The sequence below is a fragment of the Eriocheir sinensis genome, chromosome 35, assembly GCF_024679095.1.
Source record: "Eriocheir sinensis breed Jianghai 21 chromosome 35, ASM2467909v1, whole genome shotgun sequence".
In the NCBI taxonomy this organism is placed as follows: domain Eukaryota; kingdom Metazoa; phylum Arthropoda; class Malacostraca; order Decapoda; family Varunidae; genus Eriocheir; species Eriocheir sinensis.
In genome coordinates, this window is record NC_066543.1 from 17,921,467 (window position 1) to 17,934,530 (window position 13,064).

At 38.9% G+C, this 13,064-nt stretch overlaps 1 protein-coding gene across 18 annotated transcripts in view; it reads left to right on the top strand.

Annotated features, from left to right (window-relative positions):
- The window catches only part of LOC127007533 (rho GTPase-activating protein 190-like), a 134,923-nt gene that overhangs the window by 51,168 nt on the left and 70,691 nt on the right, over positions 1 to 13,064 (top strand). For 16 of the 18 annotated variants that reach the window (XM_050878688.1, XM_050878687.1, XM_050878699.1 and 13 more), the window contains 11 exons: positions 2 to 188; positions 526 to 641; positions 987 to 1,139; positions 1,591 to 1,705; positions 2,037 to 2,160; positions 6,475 to 6,670; positions 6,973 to 7,164; positions 7,391 to 7,512; positions 8,356 to 8,522; positions 10,785 to 10,926; positions 12,825 to 13,023. In XM_050878688.1, the coding sequence (XP_050734645.1) occupies positions 2 to 188; positions 526 to 641; positions 987 to 1,139; positions 1,591 to 1,705; positions 2,037 to 2,160; positions 6,475 to 6,670; positions 6,973 to 7,164; positions 7,391 to 7,512; positions 8,356 to 8,522; positions 10,785 to 10,926; positions 12,825 to 13,023 (1,713 nt within the window). The remainder of the gene's footprint in view (position 1; positions 189 to 525; positions 642 to 986; positions 1,140 to 1,590; positions 1,706 to 2,036; positions 2,161 to 6,474; positions 6,671 to 6,972; positions 7,165 to 7,390; positions 7,513 to 8,355; positions 8,523 to 10,784; positions 10,927 to 12,824; positions 13,024 to 13,064) is intronic. The other 2 variants (XM_050878694.1, XM_050878692.1) reach the window with 2 other exon arrangements.

Below are 13,064 nucleotides of genomic sequence, written 5' to 3' on the forward strand. Positions count from 1 at the left end.
GGATGCGGGACAGGTTCAAACTGTTGCTGGCGGAGACTGGGTATGTCACCCCTGGCAAGAGATTAGATGAGGTGCGAGTCCTCTTCATGGGGAGGGAAAGCTTTGACTCTCTTTCAGAACATGACAGACAATTTATTTATGACCAGCACCAAAAGGACATCACAGAAAAAGCAAGACAAAATTTCCATGTAAGTCATCACCTGCTGTTGGAAGATGGTAGCCTGATTATTATGAACACTAGAATCAATGGTCATTTTATATCTAGAGTGTGTGATAAAGCAAGATAATTCTTGTTGAGTTTGTGATCTTTTTTCTTATTTTAGTTTCATGACATATTGGATTACCTGTCAGTTTTTTTCCTATTTTTTTTCTCCTGTTGAAAAATAAGTAAGAAAGTATAAAGATAAAGGGAGATAAGAGTAGGGGAATAGAATGTGTGAATTATAAAACTGTGTAAGTAATATTAAACTAAATTTGAACATAATTAGAAGAAAAACTAAATTTCAAATATGAACTGTTTTCCAGGAACTGTTACTGGAGCAGGCTGAGCTGTTTTATCACGTGAAGAGCATTGCCCCCACCGGCACTATTACTCAGGAGGACATACGGGACATCACACAGACCCTCCAAGAGGACAGCAGGTATGGACAACACCTAATTATCAAATGCTCATCAAGCTTCTTGAGAGAGATCAAAATAATTTCAAAGTTGGAATGGGAATTTCATTTTTTTTTATTATTATTTTTTTTTTATTATTCTGCAGGGCCTTAATTTCTGGAGGGGCTAGGGGGGCTATAGCTCCTCCACTGTTTTCTATATATCAAATAATTTTCAAAATTTTCCCCAGTTGCACATGCTCATTTCCCTGGCCACCCTTCCCTCCCTCCCCTCATGAACCTAGGATGCCCCTCTTACCCCCCTAATAAATCTGCCAAAATTACAGGCAAGTTCTGGTGATTTTAGCTTATAAAACTATTTTGTTACAGGTATAAGGCCTTGGACAGGTTAGAGAGTGAAAGAACTCTATTACTTCTTCAACACCTTGGTTTTGTCCACTGTCCCAAGAAGGAGCATTGTCCAACCTTTCCAAACTGCATGGATTGTCTCATCGAGAAAATCATCGCCAATAAGGCAGCTAGGTAACTATATTTATGAAAGTAAGAACTTGATTACAGTTGTAGCAAACTGCACTCCAGTTAGAACTAACTCAGACTGGTGTTGAAGTATATCTTGTTTATAAGAGAAGAAATTAAAATGTGTGCCTTTAAAATAATGGAAATGTTAGGATGAAGGCTGTGGATTGGGGCTGAAAGACCAAGAAGACTGGCAACTGACAACATGGTTTTTAAAAATGAGGTTTGAGAAGGGGAAGGTTGAGGAATTCATATAGAGTGGTTTAAAATGAAAGTTTTAAATCTGCAACTTCATATAATGAAGAATTTCTGTAATTTTTGCATTTTGAAATTCAGTGCTTTACTCATTTTTACAGATGACTTAATCAAATGCTTCATATTGTATTGTTATATATGTTGATATTTACCACATCTTAGGGAGTTGAAAGAAAATGATTTTCTTTTGATGTTATTTCAGCAATAGTCGGCCAGGTTCAGGCACATGGAGTAGCAAGACTGCACCTGATCCTCAAGTCAATTTGGTCCTGTTAGGTAACCAGGGCCTGGCAGATGATCTTCAAAATGTAATCAGGGTGAGTTAATAAACTAGAGACAGCAGATGATTCAAGTTGTTCATCTTTTTCTTGAAAGCTGAGAGAGCTGGTGTAAAAATAAATAATAATAATAAAGAGCAGCTGGGAAAATATTCTGGTGATGAAAATGGTTTCACGATCATCAACAATAGGATTATAAAAGGTTGTCATTTCACCATTTAAAATATTATTGATATATGAATTTAGCTTGGGAGTTTAGAGCCTGGCTGTTTTGTGGAATTATTTCTGAAGTAGACAGTTATTGTCATTATTTTTAACGAGCATGACTAGTGGGTTATGGTTTACAATGGTGTTGATGGCGATTTGGCAGAGTGTGTGTGAAGATGACGAGTTTGAGTTGGACAACCAGATATTCTCGCTGGACTACCGCAGCATAGACGGGGACGTATCTCTGCCACAAAATTCCTTCAAAACTCCAGAATTTACTCCACATGGTCAGTACACAGACTAATGTTTTGGTATTTTAAAATGTTAACTGCCAAAGAACATTATTGGAACTCCCTCACAACACCCTTCAATTTCCCAAGTGATCACACACTCAGTGCTGTGGCAGCAGCAGTGCAAGGAAGGAAGTGGTTGTTATGCTCCTCAAATACTTTGTAATACAATACTAAAAGTCATGGTGCACCGGTGGTACATGTGGTGATGCATCAGTCAGTTCACCAGCGCTACATGAGCCACCGGTGGCACATGGTATGCCGGTGGCTTATATGGTGACATAATTACAATTCATAATTAGATCTTTGGTATCTGGCCACCGGTGGTTCATTTGCAATTCAATTTGCAATTATTGTCTGCTTTTATCAGTGCCATTAATGATAAATATTGTACGTTAAAAAAATTATAATTATCATAAAGAATCGTAAAACACAGCTCCCTGATGAGTAATAATCTATCAATCTATCTATATCTCCGACGCCCTACTCCCTCGCAGGAACTTCCCTCCAGGGGGTGGCTGCGGCAGAAGTGTCTCCATCTCTCCCTGTTCTGGCACTCCCTCTTAGCACACTCAATCCTGCTACTTCCAACTCTCTTGCTCCAATACTCACTCTCCCTATTGATCCACTTCACAGGTGGTCATCCCCTGACACCCCCTCCCTCAATCCTTCCCTCATACTCTCCCTTCACGAATTCATTCTCCCCCATTTTCATCACGTGTCCAAACCATCTCAATGCACAACACTTCAACCACTCCACCATTCCACACTCCACTCCTTTCACTGTCACACCCATACCAAACCACTCATACATACTTTCATTACTTTCTCCATCCCATCCTGAAACACCACATATATATAACTCATTTCCACTGCATGTATTTTCAATTGCTGTGCTGCATTCCATGTCCATGTCTCTGATGCATATGACAGAGTTGGTAGGATGATACTGTTCCTCATGCCCCTCTTTACCTCCATGCTCACACTTCTTCCTTTCATAACTCTCCAATGCACCCACCACCTGTCTGCCCTTCACTGCTCTTTCCCTCACCTCCCCTTCCATACTTCCATGTTTACATAAAACTGTCCCTAAATATTTAAACTCAGTCACCCCCTCCATTCTCTCCCCCTAACCTTTATTCTACACTTCGTTGTACCCTCTGCTCTAACTCTGTATGGCTTCACAAAATCAGTGACCTGTTCTCTTGCCCACTCAAATACCATAACCTTACTCTTTCCAGCATTCACTCTCAGCTTTCTCCACTTACACACCCTGTCAAACTTATCCACTATCCTCTGTAGTGTCCCTTCATTCTCTGCCAACAACGCTGTATCATCTGCAAGCAGGCCCACCACCAATGACTCCTCTGTACCTCTCACTTTCAGCCTTGGACCAAGCTCCCCCACTCTGGCTTTCATTTCTCTCATACAACCGTCCATGTACACATTAAAAAGCCATGGTGACATCACACACCCATGTCTCACACCCACACCAACACCGAAACTCACTCAACTCACCATTCACTCGCACAGAGGCACTCGCATCCTTATAGAAGGATCGAATTCCCTCCAGCAAACGCCCCCCACACCATACATCCTTAGAACATCCCACAACCCCTTCCTGTCAACCCTGTCATATGCCTTCTCCAGGTCCATGAAAGCAGCAAACAGCTTCCTATCCTTCTCTAGGTATTTTTCAACTAACATTTTCAGTGCAAATATTTGGTCTACACAACCCCTCCCTTTCCTAAAAACTCCCTTGTTCATCACCTATACTTTTCTCAGTTATTGTCTTCATCCTCTCATTTAAAACCCTTCCATACACTTTTCCTGCCACACTGAGTTGACTTATTCCCCTGTTAATTAATACAATCACCTCTGCTCCCTTTCCCTTTGTACAGCGCCACAACAATAGCCTTTCTCCAATCCTCTGGCACCTCATCTTGTTCCCATGCTAGGTTACATATCCATAATATCCATTTCACAACTTCACCTCCTCCATACTTCAGCATTTCTGCTGTTATGCCATCAGCTCCAGGGGCCTTTCCTACTTTTAACTTCTTCATTGCCTCCTCTATCTCACTTCTCTCCACCCTCCCCTGTGCATCTGGCCACCCTACATTAATCTTTATTCCTACACTATAGTCGGGTCACCCAAGTCTGAAGTGAGCATTATTGTGCGCTGGCAACCATCTGTCACATGGCGTGTCCGATTTTATTGATACTGTATGCTAGCCTATGCATAGAAAACAGTTGTCAGTGCCAATAATATGCAGGCAGCAATAACAAATACCGTCCATTATAGGTGATTTTGAGTTAAAAAATATTAATAGCGACACAAATAGCTGTTTAATTAATATAAGCCTGGTAATTTTTTCAGTGGTGGACAGCTTCAAGGCTGTTTAATAATCATAATCAGTGATCTTGTAAATTAACAAAACAGCTATTTGCATTATTACTGATGTGGGGAGAGGATATAAGGGGATGGTAGCATATTTACTTAGTTGTATTTACCTAGTTGTAGTTTTACAAGGCCCGGGCTTTACGCTCGTGTGGTCCCATCTCCGTATCTGCATTTATCCAACTTTTCCTTAAAGTTTTGCACACTCTTCGCCGATACTACATCCTCACTTAGTCTGTTCCAAACCTCTTTATTTCTTTGCGGGAAGCTATATTTCTTTATGTCTCTCAAGCATCTTCCCTTCCTAAATTTTTTACTATGTCCACTTGTGTTCCTGGTGGTAACTCCTTCTTTTAGTAGTAACTCCTTGTTATCTACTCCTTCCATTTTGCTCAATAATTTATAGATTTGTATTAGGTCTCCCCTTTCTCTTCTTTGTTCTGGTGTTAGTAAATCCATTTTCTTTAGTCATTCCTCATATGTTAATCCCTCCAGCTCTGAAACCATTTTTGTTTCTATCCTTTGTATTCTTTCTAGTTTCTTTATGTGTTTCTTCTTATGGGGAGACCACATTGCCTCCACATATTCCAATTTTGGTCTGATCATAGTGGTAATTAATTTTTTCATCATATCCTTATCCATGTAGTGGAAAGCTAATCCTATATTTCTCACCATGTTATACGCATCACCGGATATCCGATTTATATGACTGGCTGATTATTATCTTGCATTATTACTCCCAGATCTCTCTCTTTGTACTTTCTTTAATATTTCACCATCTCCCATTTTATATGTCCATTTTGGTCTTGCTTCACTTTTTCCCATTTCCATAACATGACATTTCTTCACATTGAATTTCATCTCCCATTCCATACTCCATTTCCAAATCTTCTTGCAGAATTTCGCCGTCTTTACTGTTTCTTATATGTCTTAGCAGTTTTGCATGGTCTACAAACAGGCTCATATAGCTATTTACTCCCTCTGGCATGTCATTAATATATACTAGGAAAAGTGTTGGTGCCAATACTGATCCCTGAGGCACTCCACTCTACAGTTCTTCATTCTGATTTTATGTCTTTAACTACTGTTCTCATCTCTCTTCCTCGTAGATAGCTTTCCATCCAGTTCTTCATTTTCCCTTTCAGTCCTCCTTTATTTTCTAGTATCCATAGCAGTCTTGTATGTGGAACTTTGTCGAACGCCTTCTTTAGGTCCAGATAAACACAATCAACCCATCCGTCACTTTCTTGTATTTTATCTGTCACTCTTGAGTAAAAGCTCGTTAAGTTTGTCACACATGAGTGTCCTTTTCTGAATCCGTACTGTTTACTTGTGATTAAATTATGCTCTTCTAGAAATCTCATCCATTGTTTCTTTATCACTCTCACATATTTTACATACTACAATGGTCAATGATACAGGTCTTTAGTTCAGGGGTCTTCCTTCCTTCCATTTTTGTGGGTGTGGGTGTGGGTGTGTGGCAAGTCCACAATAGAGAATATACTGCCTTTCCCCCCTCTCCATTCCTCTCTCCCTCCCTCCTTCCCTAAACACACCACCACTTCTGATGTTCTAATCGCTGGCAAAAACAAGTGAATTTTGCTTTCACCATACCTGCACTGGCTGTTTGTAGGGAAGCCCTGCTTCAGGAGTTAGAGGGTTAATATACCACCAATGGTACATGTGACAGTTATTGGAAATATGCAATGTACCACCGGTGGTACATATGTCAGTTAATGTGTTAAAGCATGGTTTATAGGTTGTATATTTTATGAACTATAAATAGTTTTAACTTTATAGGTTTTGTCTGATAACTACATTGTCAATAATCTTTCTTTGTTTTTGTGCTGCAAGGTCAATGTTTTTGTGTGTACCCATGAAAAATCACCATCTATATATTCCCCCTTCAGGTGTAGTGTGTGCTTACAGCAATGAGGCATCCCTAGAGTATGTAAGAGAGTCATTGGAGAAGTCCCTGTTGACCCAGCTGGAGCGGGAGGAGTCTGCTCCCACACCACCCATCACCGTCCTCTTTGCCCCTGACCCTGACCTTGACCACAACGCTTCACAGCACCTCCACGACGAGGGCGCCAACCTGGCTGATAGGTACAGCACTTTGTCTTATGTGTCTGGGCTTTGTAATTATGTGGATATGTTTTGTTGTCATTGTACGTTCTTACAAATTAGCCTTTTTGTGATTTTTGTGCATATATTTTAGCTTTAGCCAACATTCCTTTTGTTTAACACGTGAGTGGTTATAGTATGTTTGGTAGCTTTAGCTTGCACTCTTAAGTTTAATGTGCTTGAAATGTGCAGTGTTTGTAACTGGGCATGTCATTTCATTTAGGAGGTTTTACGAGCATAATTTAAGCTTTTTTAGCTGTATCTAATTTTATCCTAAAATACAGTCCCCCTGGCAGCTTGCAATGCACCTTCATGGATGTTGGTCCAAGCGTTGGGGGAGGTGAAGGCCGCCGGTTTGACAGTAGCCTGGTGACCAAGGCGCTCCGCTCACTCATCACTAGTATTCAGCACAGAAATAATTCACTCAACATCTACAACTCGGCAGTGTTACCTAGAGACTCCCAACCAGATATCAGGTGGGTGAAAAGGGATTTGAGGAAAATTACAGAGGCTGTAGTGACTCATCAGAATGTTGCACTTATTGCAGAGAAAGACAAAATATATGTGAAGCTAAAAATGACCAGTTTTTGCTGCAGATGGATATAGGGTAATTTGAATGCTCTGACTAATAATAATACTTACTAATAATAAGGAATCTGTGAGTCATAAATGACAAAATTTTTTACATTTTCATCCCTGCAGAATAATAATGTGCATGCTGTGTGGGGACCCATACTCTGTGGAAAATGTACTTAGTCCACTTCTAAGCCACCAGTGGTGTGTGGTGACAGGGGAACAGTCCATCTCCCTGCAAACATTCCTTGGTTAGTAACACTACAGAATGTGCATGGGACAACTCCATCATTGTAATTAAGATATCCATTTCACTTAATTTTTTTATTTTTTATTTTTAGGTCAATTTTTATTATTTAATTATGTTAATTGGGGTTGTTCTGAGATGGGTCTGCAATTTTCAGCGGAATTCGAAGAATAGTTTTTCAGTTTTTACATTTTTTGCAGTTTTTCCACCCTTAAAAAAATTGAAACTAGTCGTAAAGTTTTTATCCAATTTACATGATTTTCTAACACCGTATACAACATTGTGTTGCTTGCATTTGGAATTTTTTTTTTTTTTTTTTTTTTTTTTTTTTTTTACGATATTTGTCAGGAAAAAAAATATCCCCCCCCCCCCCAAAAAAATCAGTTTGATTACTACTTTCATGTTGGAGACCCCTCTGTGTGTGCCCAATGCATTACAGAGGTGACTGTCCTTGGGATGGAGGCATCTATTTTGCATACTTTCTTTACTCCATGTGCTAATAAGTCCTAGGTTAGTCACGCTTGTTCTCATGCTGTCAAAGATAAGAGGCAGCCCAGAACCTGCTTTGAGTAAAGAGGATCAGGTTTTTGGTGTGGGAGGTTCTAGCCACACCCATAAATAGGTTACTTTGACCTTCAAGCTCTTTCTGGGAGGGTACTCTAGGGATATCACAAGTCAAGCCAGTGATCAGATAATGGGGGAATCTCCCTCTCTCTCACTCTCACACATTGAGGCTCAAAATGGTAGCCTAACTGCTGTTGGTTTTATATCGATTTACATTTTTCTAAAAAATAATTGCAGTTTTTTGTTACCTTTGATTTTTTACTATCCATGCTTTTTGTTTCAGATGACTGCAAGCGACGTGTGGAGGTCATTGTGTCATCTTACCATGGTGCCAATGCATTTCGGGAAGATCTGGTGCATGGTTTTATTTTAGTTTATTCAACAAAGCGCAAGGCATCTTTGGCCACTCTCAGGGCTTTCTCTGCAAACATTCCTAATTTACCAATCCAGGTAAGGGTTATTAATTGTAAATAACATCACTTGATCATGAAGAGGATCTCAAAACATACCCCCAAAATGCTAGTTTGGTTTACTATTTTTTTGTTGGGTTGTCTTCCCCAATGAAACTAATGTTCTATTTTATCTTATTTATTATTTTTTTTTTTTTACTTTTTACATGTTGATAATGAGAATGATTACTTATGTCTGACAATTTTGATAGTGGTGAGGTTGGTACATTCAAATTTAGGAAGGATTTGACAGGAAAACTTCCAAGAATTTAAACATTACATGTTTTGAAATACCATATTTTGCGGCGTATGCCACACACCCTAAACTTTAAGACAACAATTTTGGAAAATAATACTCAGTGCTTAAAAATGTCAGAAATATGTACAGTTAAGCAAGACTGGTGATGTACAGTTTACCCAAATTTTTATTAACCCCCAAAGGGCGGAGGTGTACTGTGAAATTGGTTCTCCCCGTATGGCAATGTTCTGATGTTCTCCCGAAAATTGGTCACTTTCCATTATCAATTTCATGGCTCTGCCTAAGCCAGTATCTTTAAATTTATGAGCATTCGCTTAATCCATCCTTCCTCTTCAGTCTGCCTCAAACCTGAAGTCTATACATCATGTGGTGTTTCCGCGGTGATGTGATGAAACGCAGTAACTTTTAGGTCAAAGCAAACCTGTGTTCACAGTACTGCGTAGGTTGTGGTTGGCAGCTGCCCTTCCCCTCCATGCACTCGACCCCGTTACAAACCCCCTTTATTACCCTCATGTTCAACTTGATAACCCTGAAGGGTGGTGGGATGCATCCTCAGGGGCCTGAGTATCACTTCAACCACCACTGTAGGAGGTCCTTGACTTACGATGGAGTTCCGTTCCTAACGACGTGTCGTAACACACACACAGAAGGGGAAATGAGAAGGGTGTGGGGAGGTAGGGGCAGAAGGGAGAGTCAGGTCATGTCCTGACGGAAAGGGCTTCCTGACTCCCTTCTGCCCCTCCCTTCCCACACCCTTCTCCTTTCTCCTTGTTTTCATCCTCTCTATCTCTCCATGTTTCCTCCACTCCTTTTCCTTGTTCTCCCTTCTTACATTCTCTATCTGTATTTTTTTATCACTCACTCTCTCCCTCTCTTCCTCCCTTTCCCCTTCCCTGTATTTACCTAATTGTGATATAAAGGAAGTGAGCTACGCTCATGTGGTCCTGTCTCTGAGTATTCTTCCACCGTGCTCAACAAACTAGTTCCCGCGTGAAGTTCTTATTTATGAAGCAAATGTTGGAAGTCGAAACAAGAATTATTTAATCATTTATGGGGACTGCGTCATAACCATGAAACGTCATAGGTCTAGACCGTCGTAACCCGAGGACCCCTGTAATGAGATTGATCTACAAGATGGCCACCAAAATGAGGTTGCACAATAGCGGGGCTCAGCCTTCCTGATAAGACGAGGGATTGGAGTTCAATGTTGTTGATGTCATTGTCTTCACCGCTAACAACACTTTTGAAGTTTGAAAAAGTCAGTTTCAGCTCTCTCCCAATTGCACTTACATGGAGAACTCTTTTGGGAGCAAGAGGAGGCTTGTGAGGAGTGGAGGTCACTGGCTGTGGACACTCGGGTGCGGAATCAGACGGGGAAAATATGAAAAACTCTCCTGACATTGTTTCAGTCACGGAAACACTAAGAATGGCACGGAGAAGTTGTGTGGCAGTCTAGGAGTCACGCTGACCCATAAAACCTCACGCAAACTTAAAAATTACGGCGGAAAAAGCCAGACAAAGAAAAAAAAGTACCTTCGACGTATACCGCGCAGGGGTAACTTTCTGGCTTTTTTTTTAATGAAAAAGGTGTGCGTTATACGCCACAAAATACAGTACATACTAGTATTTGCATGGTGAAAGAAGTAAAAATGGAGCTTAATGTACTAAAATGAATCTGGCTTTTAAAAGAAGAGTAGGGAAGTAAAGAAAAATGATTGAAAGAGAAATTAATAATTAAGATTTAGTTAATTAAGACAACTGAAAATGAAAGTTTTACATGATAGTCAATAGTATAATTATAGATTGGGATGCCTGGTTATTTTTTCTAGAGGAAATGTAGACGAGTCTAAGGTGTAATAATATAAGTCGGGTTAGTGTAGTTTATCTTGATTTTAATAAGGCCTTCGATAAAGTCTCCCTATGTTCTTATGTCTGAAATATTGATGTGTGGATGACAGAGTGTGATGACATGAATAGCCTTAACCTTATATTTTTTCTTCTTAGATCTTGGCTATGACTGACACAAGCAGCGCTACTGCATTTTTTAAGTCGGATATCTCTCAGCAACTGATCACTGAAGGTAATGCTATTGCTGACAGGCTGCAGGCACATTTCATGACCTCCACTGCAACTTGCCAACAGAAAAGTGAGTCCAGCCATTACGTGCATGTTACTACTACTTAGTTTATCTAAATCTTCCTTTTACAATCCCTCTTTAAATATTTAAGTAATTAATCACACTAGGTGAAAGATTTACAAAAGATTTACACAAATTCCCAATCAGACATAACCAAGTATCTTTAAGCGCAAAGTGACTCTGAGGCAAAACCATCCGGACATGAAAAATAGATCCCTTGAGCCCTTGATAGTGGATCCATAGGTTTCTGTGTTTAAGGTTGGTAATTTTCAAGCATTTTTGGCATAGTTGCATTGGAAGGAGACTCAGTCATACACTTGCAGCAGCTGCAAGTTATAAATGTGGTGTGTTGTAGCATGTTTCTTCTTCCTAGTACCAGGTACATCCCCTTGGTAAGACCTTTACTTCATTTATGCTTTCACTCACTCTGCCTGTTGCTCTCACCCTTGATGGAAGATTAGTGCAATAGATGTCATTCATGTCATGGCTTTAGTGTATCTTTAGGTTCATTATCAGATTAATAGCCCTGTTTTACGAGAATAGTTGTGAGGGTTAGACTTTTACAACTTCCATATGATTTCTTACAAAGCTTGAATTTCTTACTTTGAATTTATTTTGTTAAATAATGTGTTATTTTTTTATTTTCGATATTGTAGATATTTTATGATTTTATGAGTAATCATAATTTTAGTTTATCTTTTTAGAACATAAAAACACAACTAGTTTTACTATTTTCTTGGATAGTCATATGATTTTAGGAATATTTGACAAACTGAAAACACTGTAGTAGCTGCATCTCAACTTGAGTACTTTGATTATAGTGCAACTATTTAAGAGTTTGGGTATAAAGATTTCATTTTAATGATGTGCCAAGAAATTCCCCCCCTTTTTTTTTAATTTTCACCTCAGTTTATTGTTTAACCCTTGTAGCAATGATTTCAGGGAAGGTTATCCCCCATTACTCAGTAAATGTTGCTGTGTTAAGGCCAGGATGCTGTGTACCATCAGAATCAGAATGTCCCAATTCTATTTATGGACTTCACCCAGATATGAAGTTAGAAATAAATTATAAATGTTTCTACAAGCAACCTACGGACAGGCTAAATCTATCTATCTAGTTATGGACTTCATCCATGTATGAGGTTAGAAAGGAATTATAAATGTTTCACCATGCAACCTTCAGACAGCTTAACTTTATCTCTATCTACATCTCTTCCCCATCCTCTCATGGATGGCAGCAGCACAAGTATCTCCAGTGTTCCTTGCTTGTGCCTTCCCTGTCAGCACAGTCAGTCCCAACTCTACAGTACTCATCCACTACATGGATTCATTCCACCAATGTATTTAGCTTATCTGACAGTTGAACAAAGAAATATTTATACTTTTTTTCCTCACAATTTGAAACTTACTTTAGAAGAATTAAAGCAATATTTACATCATATTTTTATGAGAAACCTATATATCATTCCTCTACATGAAGTCCATGAATCATAATTAGGAATTACTGATTCCAGCAGGATGTGGTACATCAGCTTTTCGATTTATGTGTGTGTGTGTGTGTGTGTGTGATATATATATATATATATATATATATATATATATATATATATATATATATATATATATATATATATATATATATATATATATATATATATATATATATATATATATATATATATATATATATATATATATATATATATATATATATATATATATATATATATATATATATATATATATATATATATATATATATATATATATATATATATATATAAAACTGCATTTGGAAATAATTTTGATGCATCTTATTTATTTGCTTAATTAATGTGATTGAATCTGTTCATAATTATACAGTTGCTTAGAAGCTTGTGTATATGCATAAATTTATTATTTTCCAGCTGCGTTTTACACACCATTCTTCAAGGAGGTGTGGGACAAGAAACCTGAGATAGAGCAGGCCTTTAACATGGAAGACCCGTCAGGCCTGGATGACTCGGGTGAGGGCACCCTAGAGCGGCCCTCCCACCACTATCACCGCAGCATCACCTTGCCACCCCCTCGTCGCAACATGCCTCCTAGATCACAATCAGCGGAGGGGTAAGCTGACCACTCTGAAACTTATTGTATGGTAAACTGTC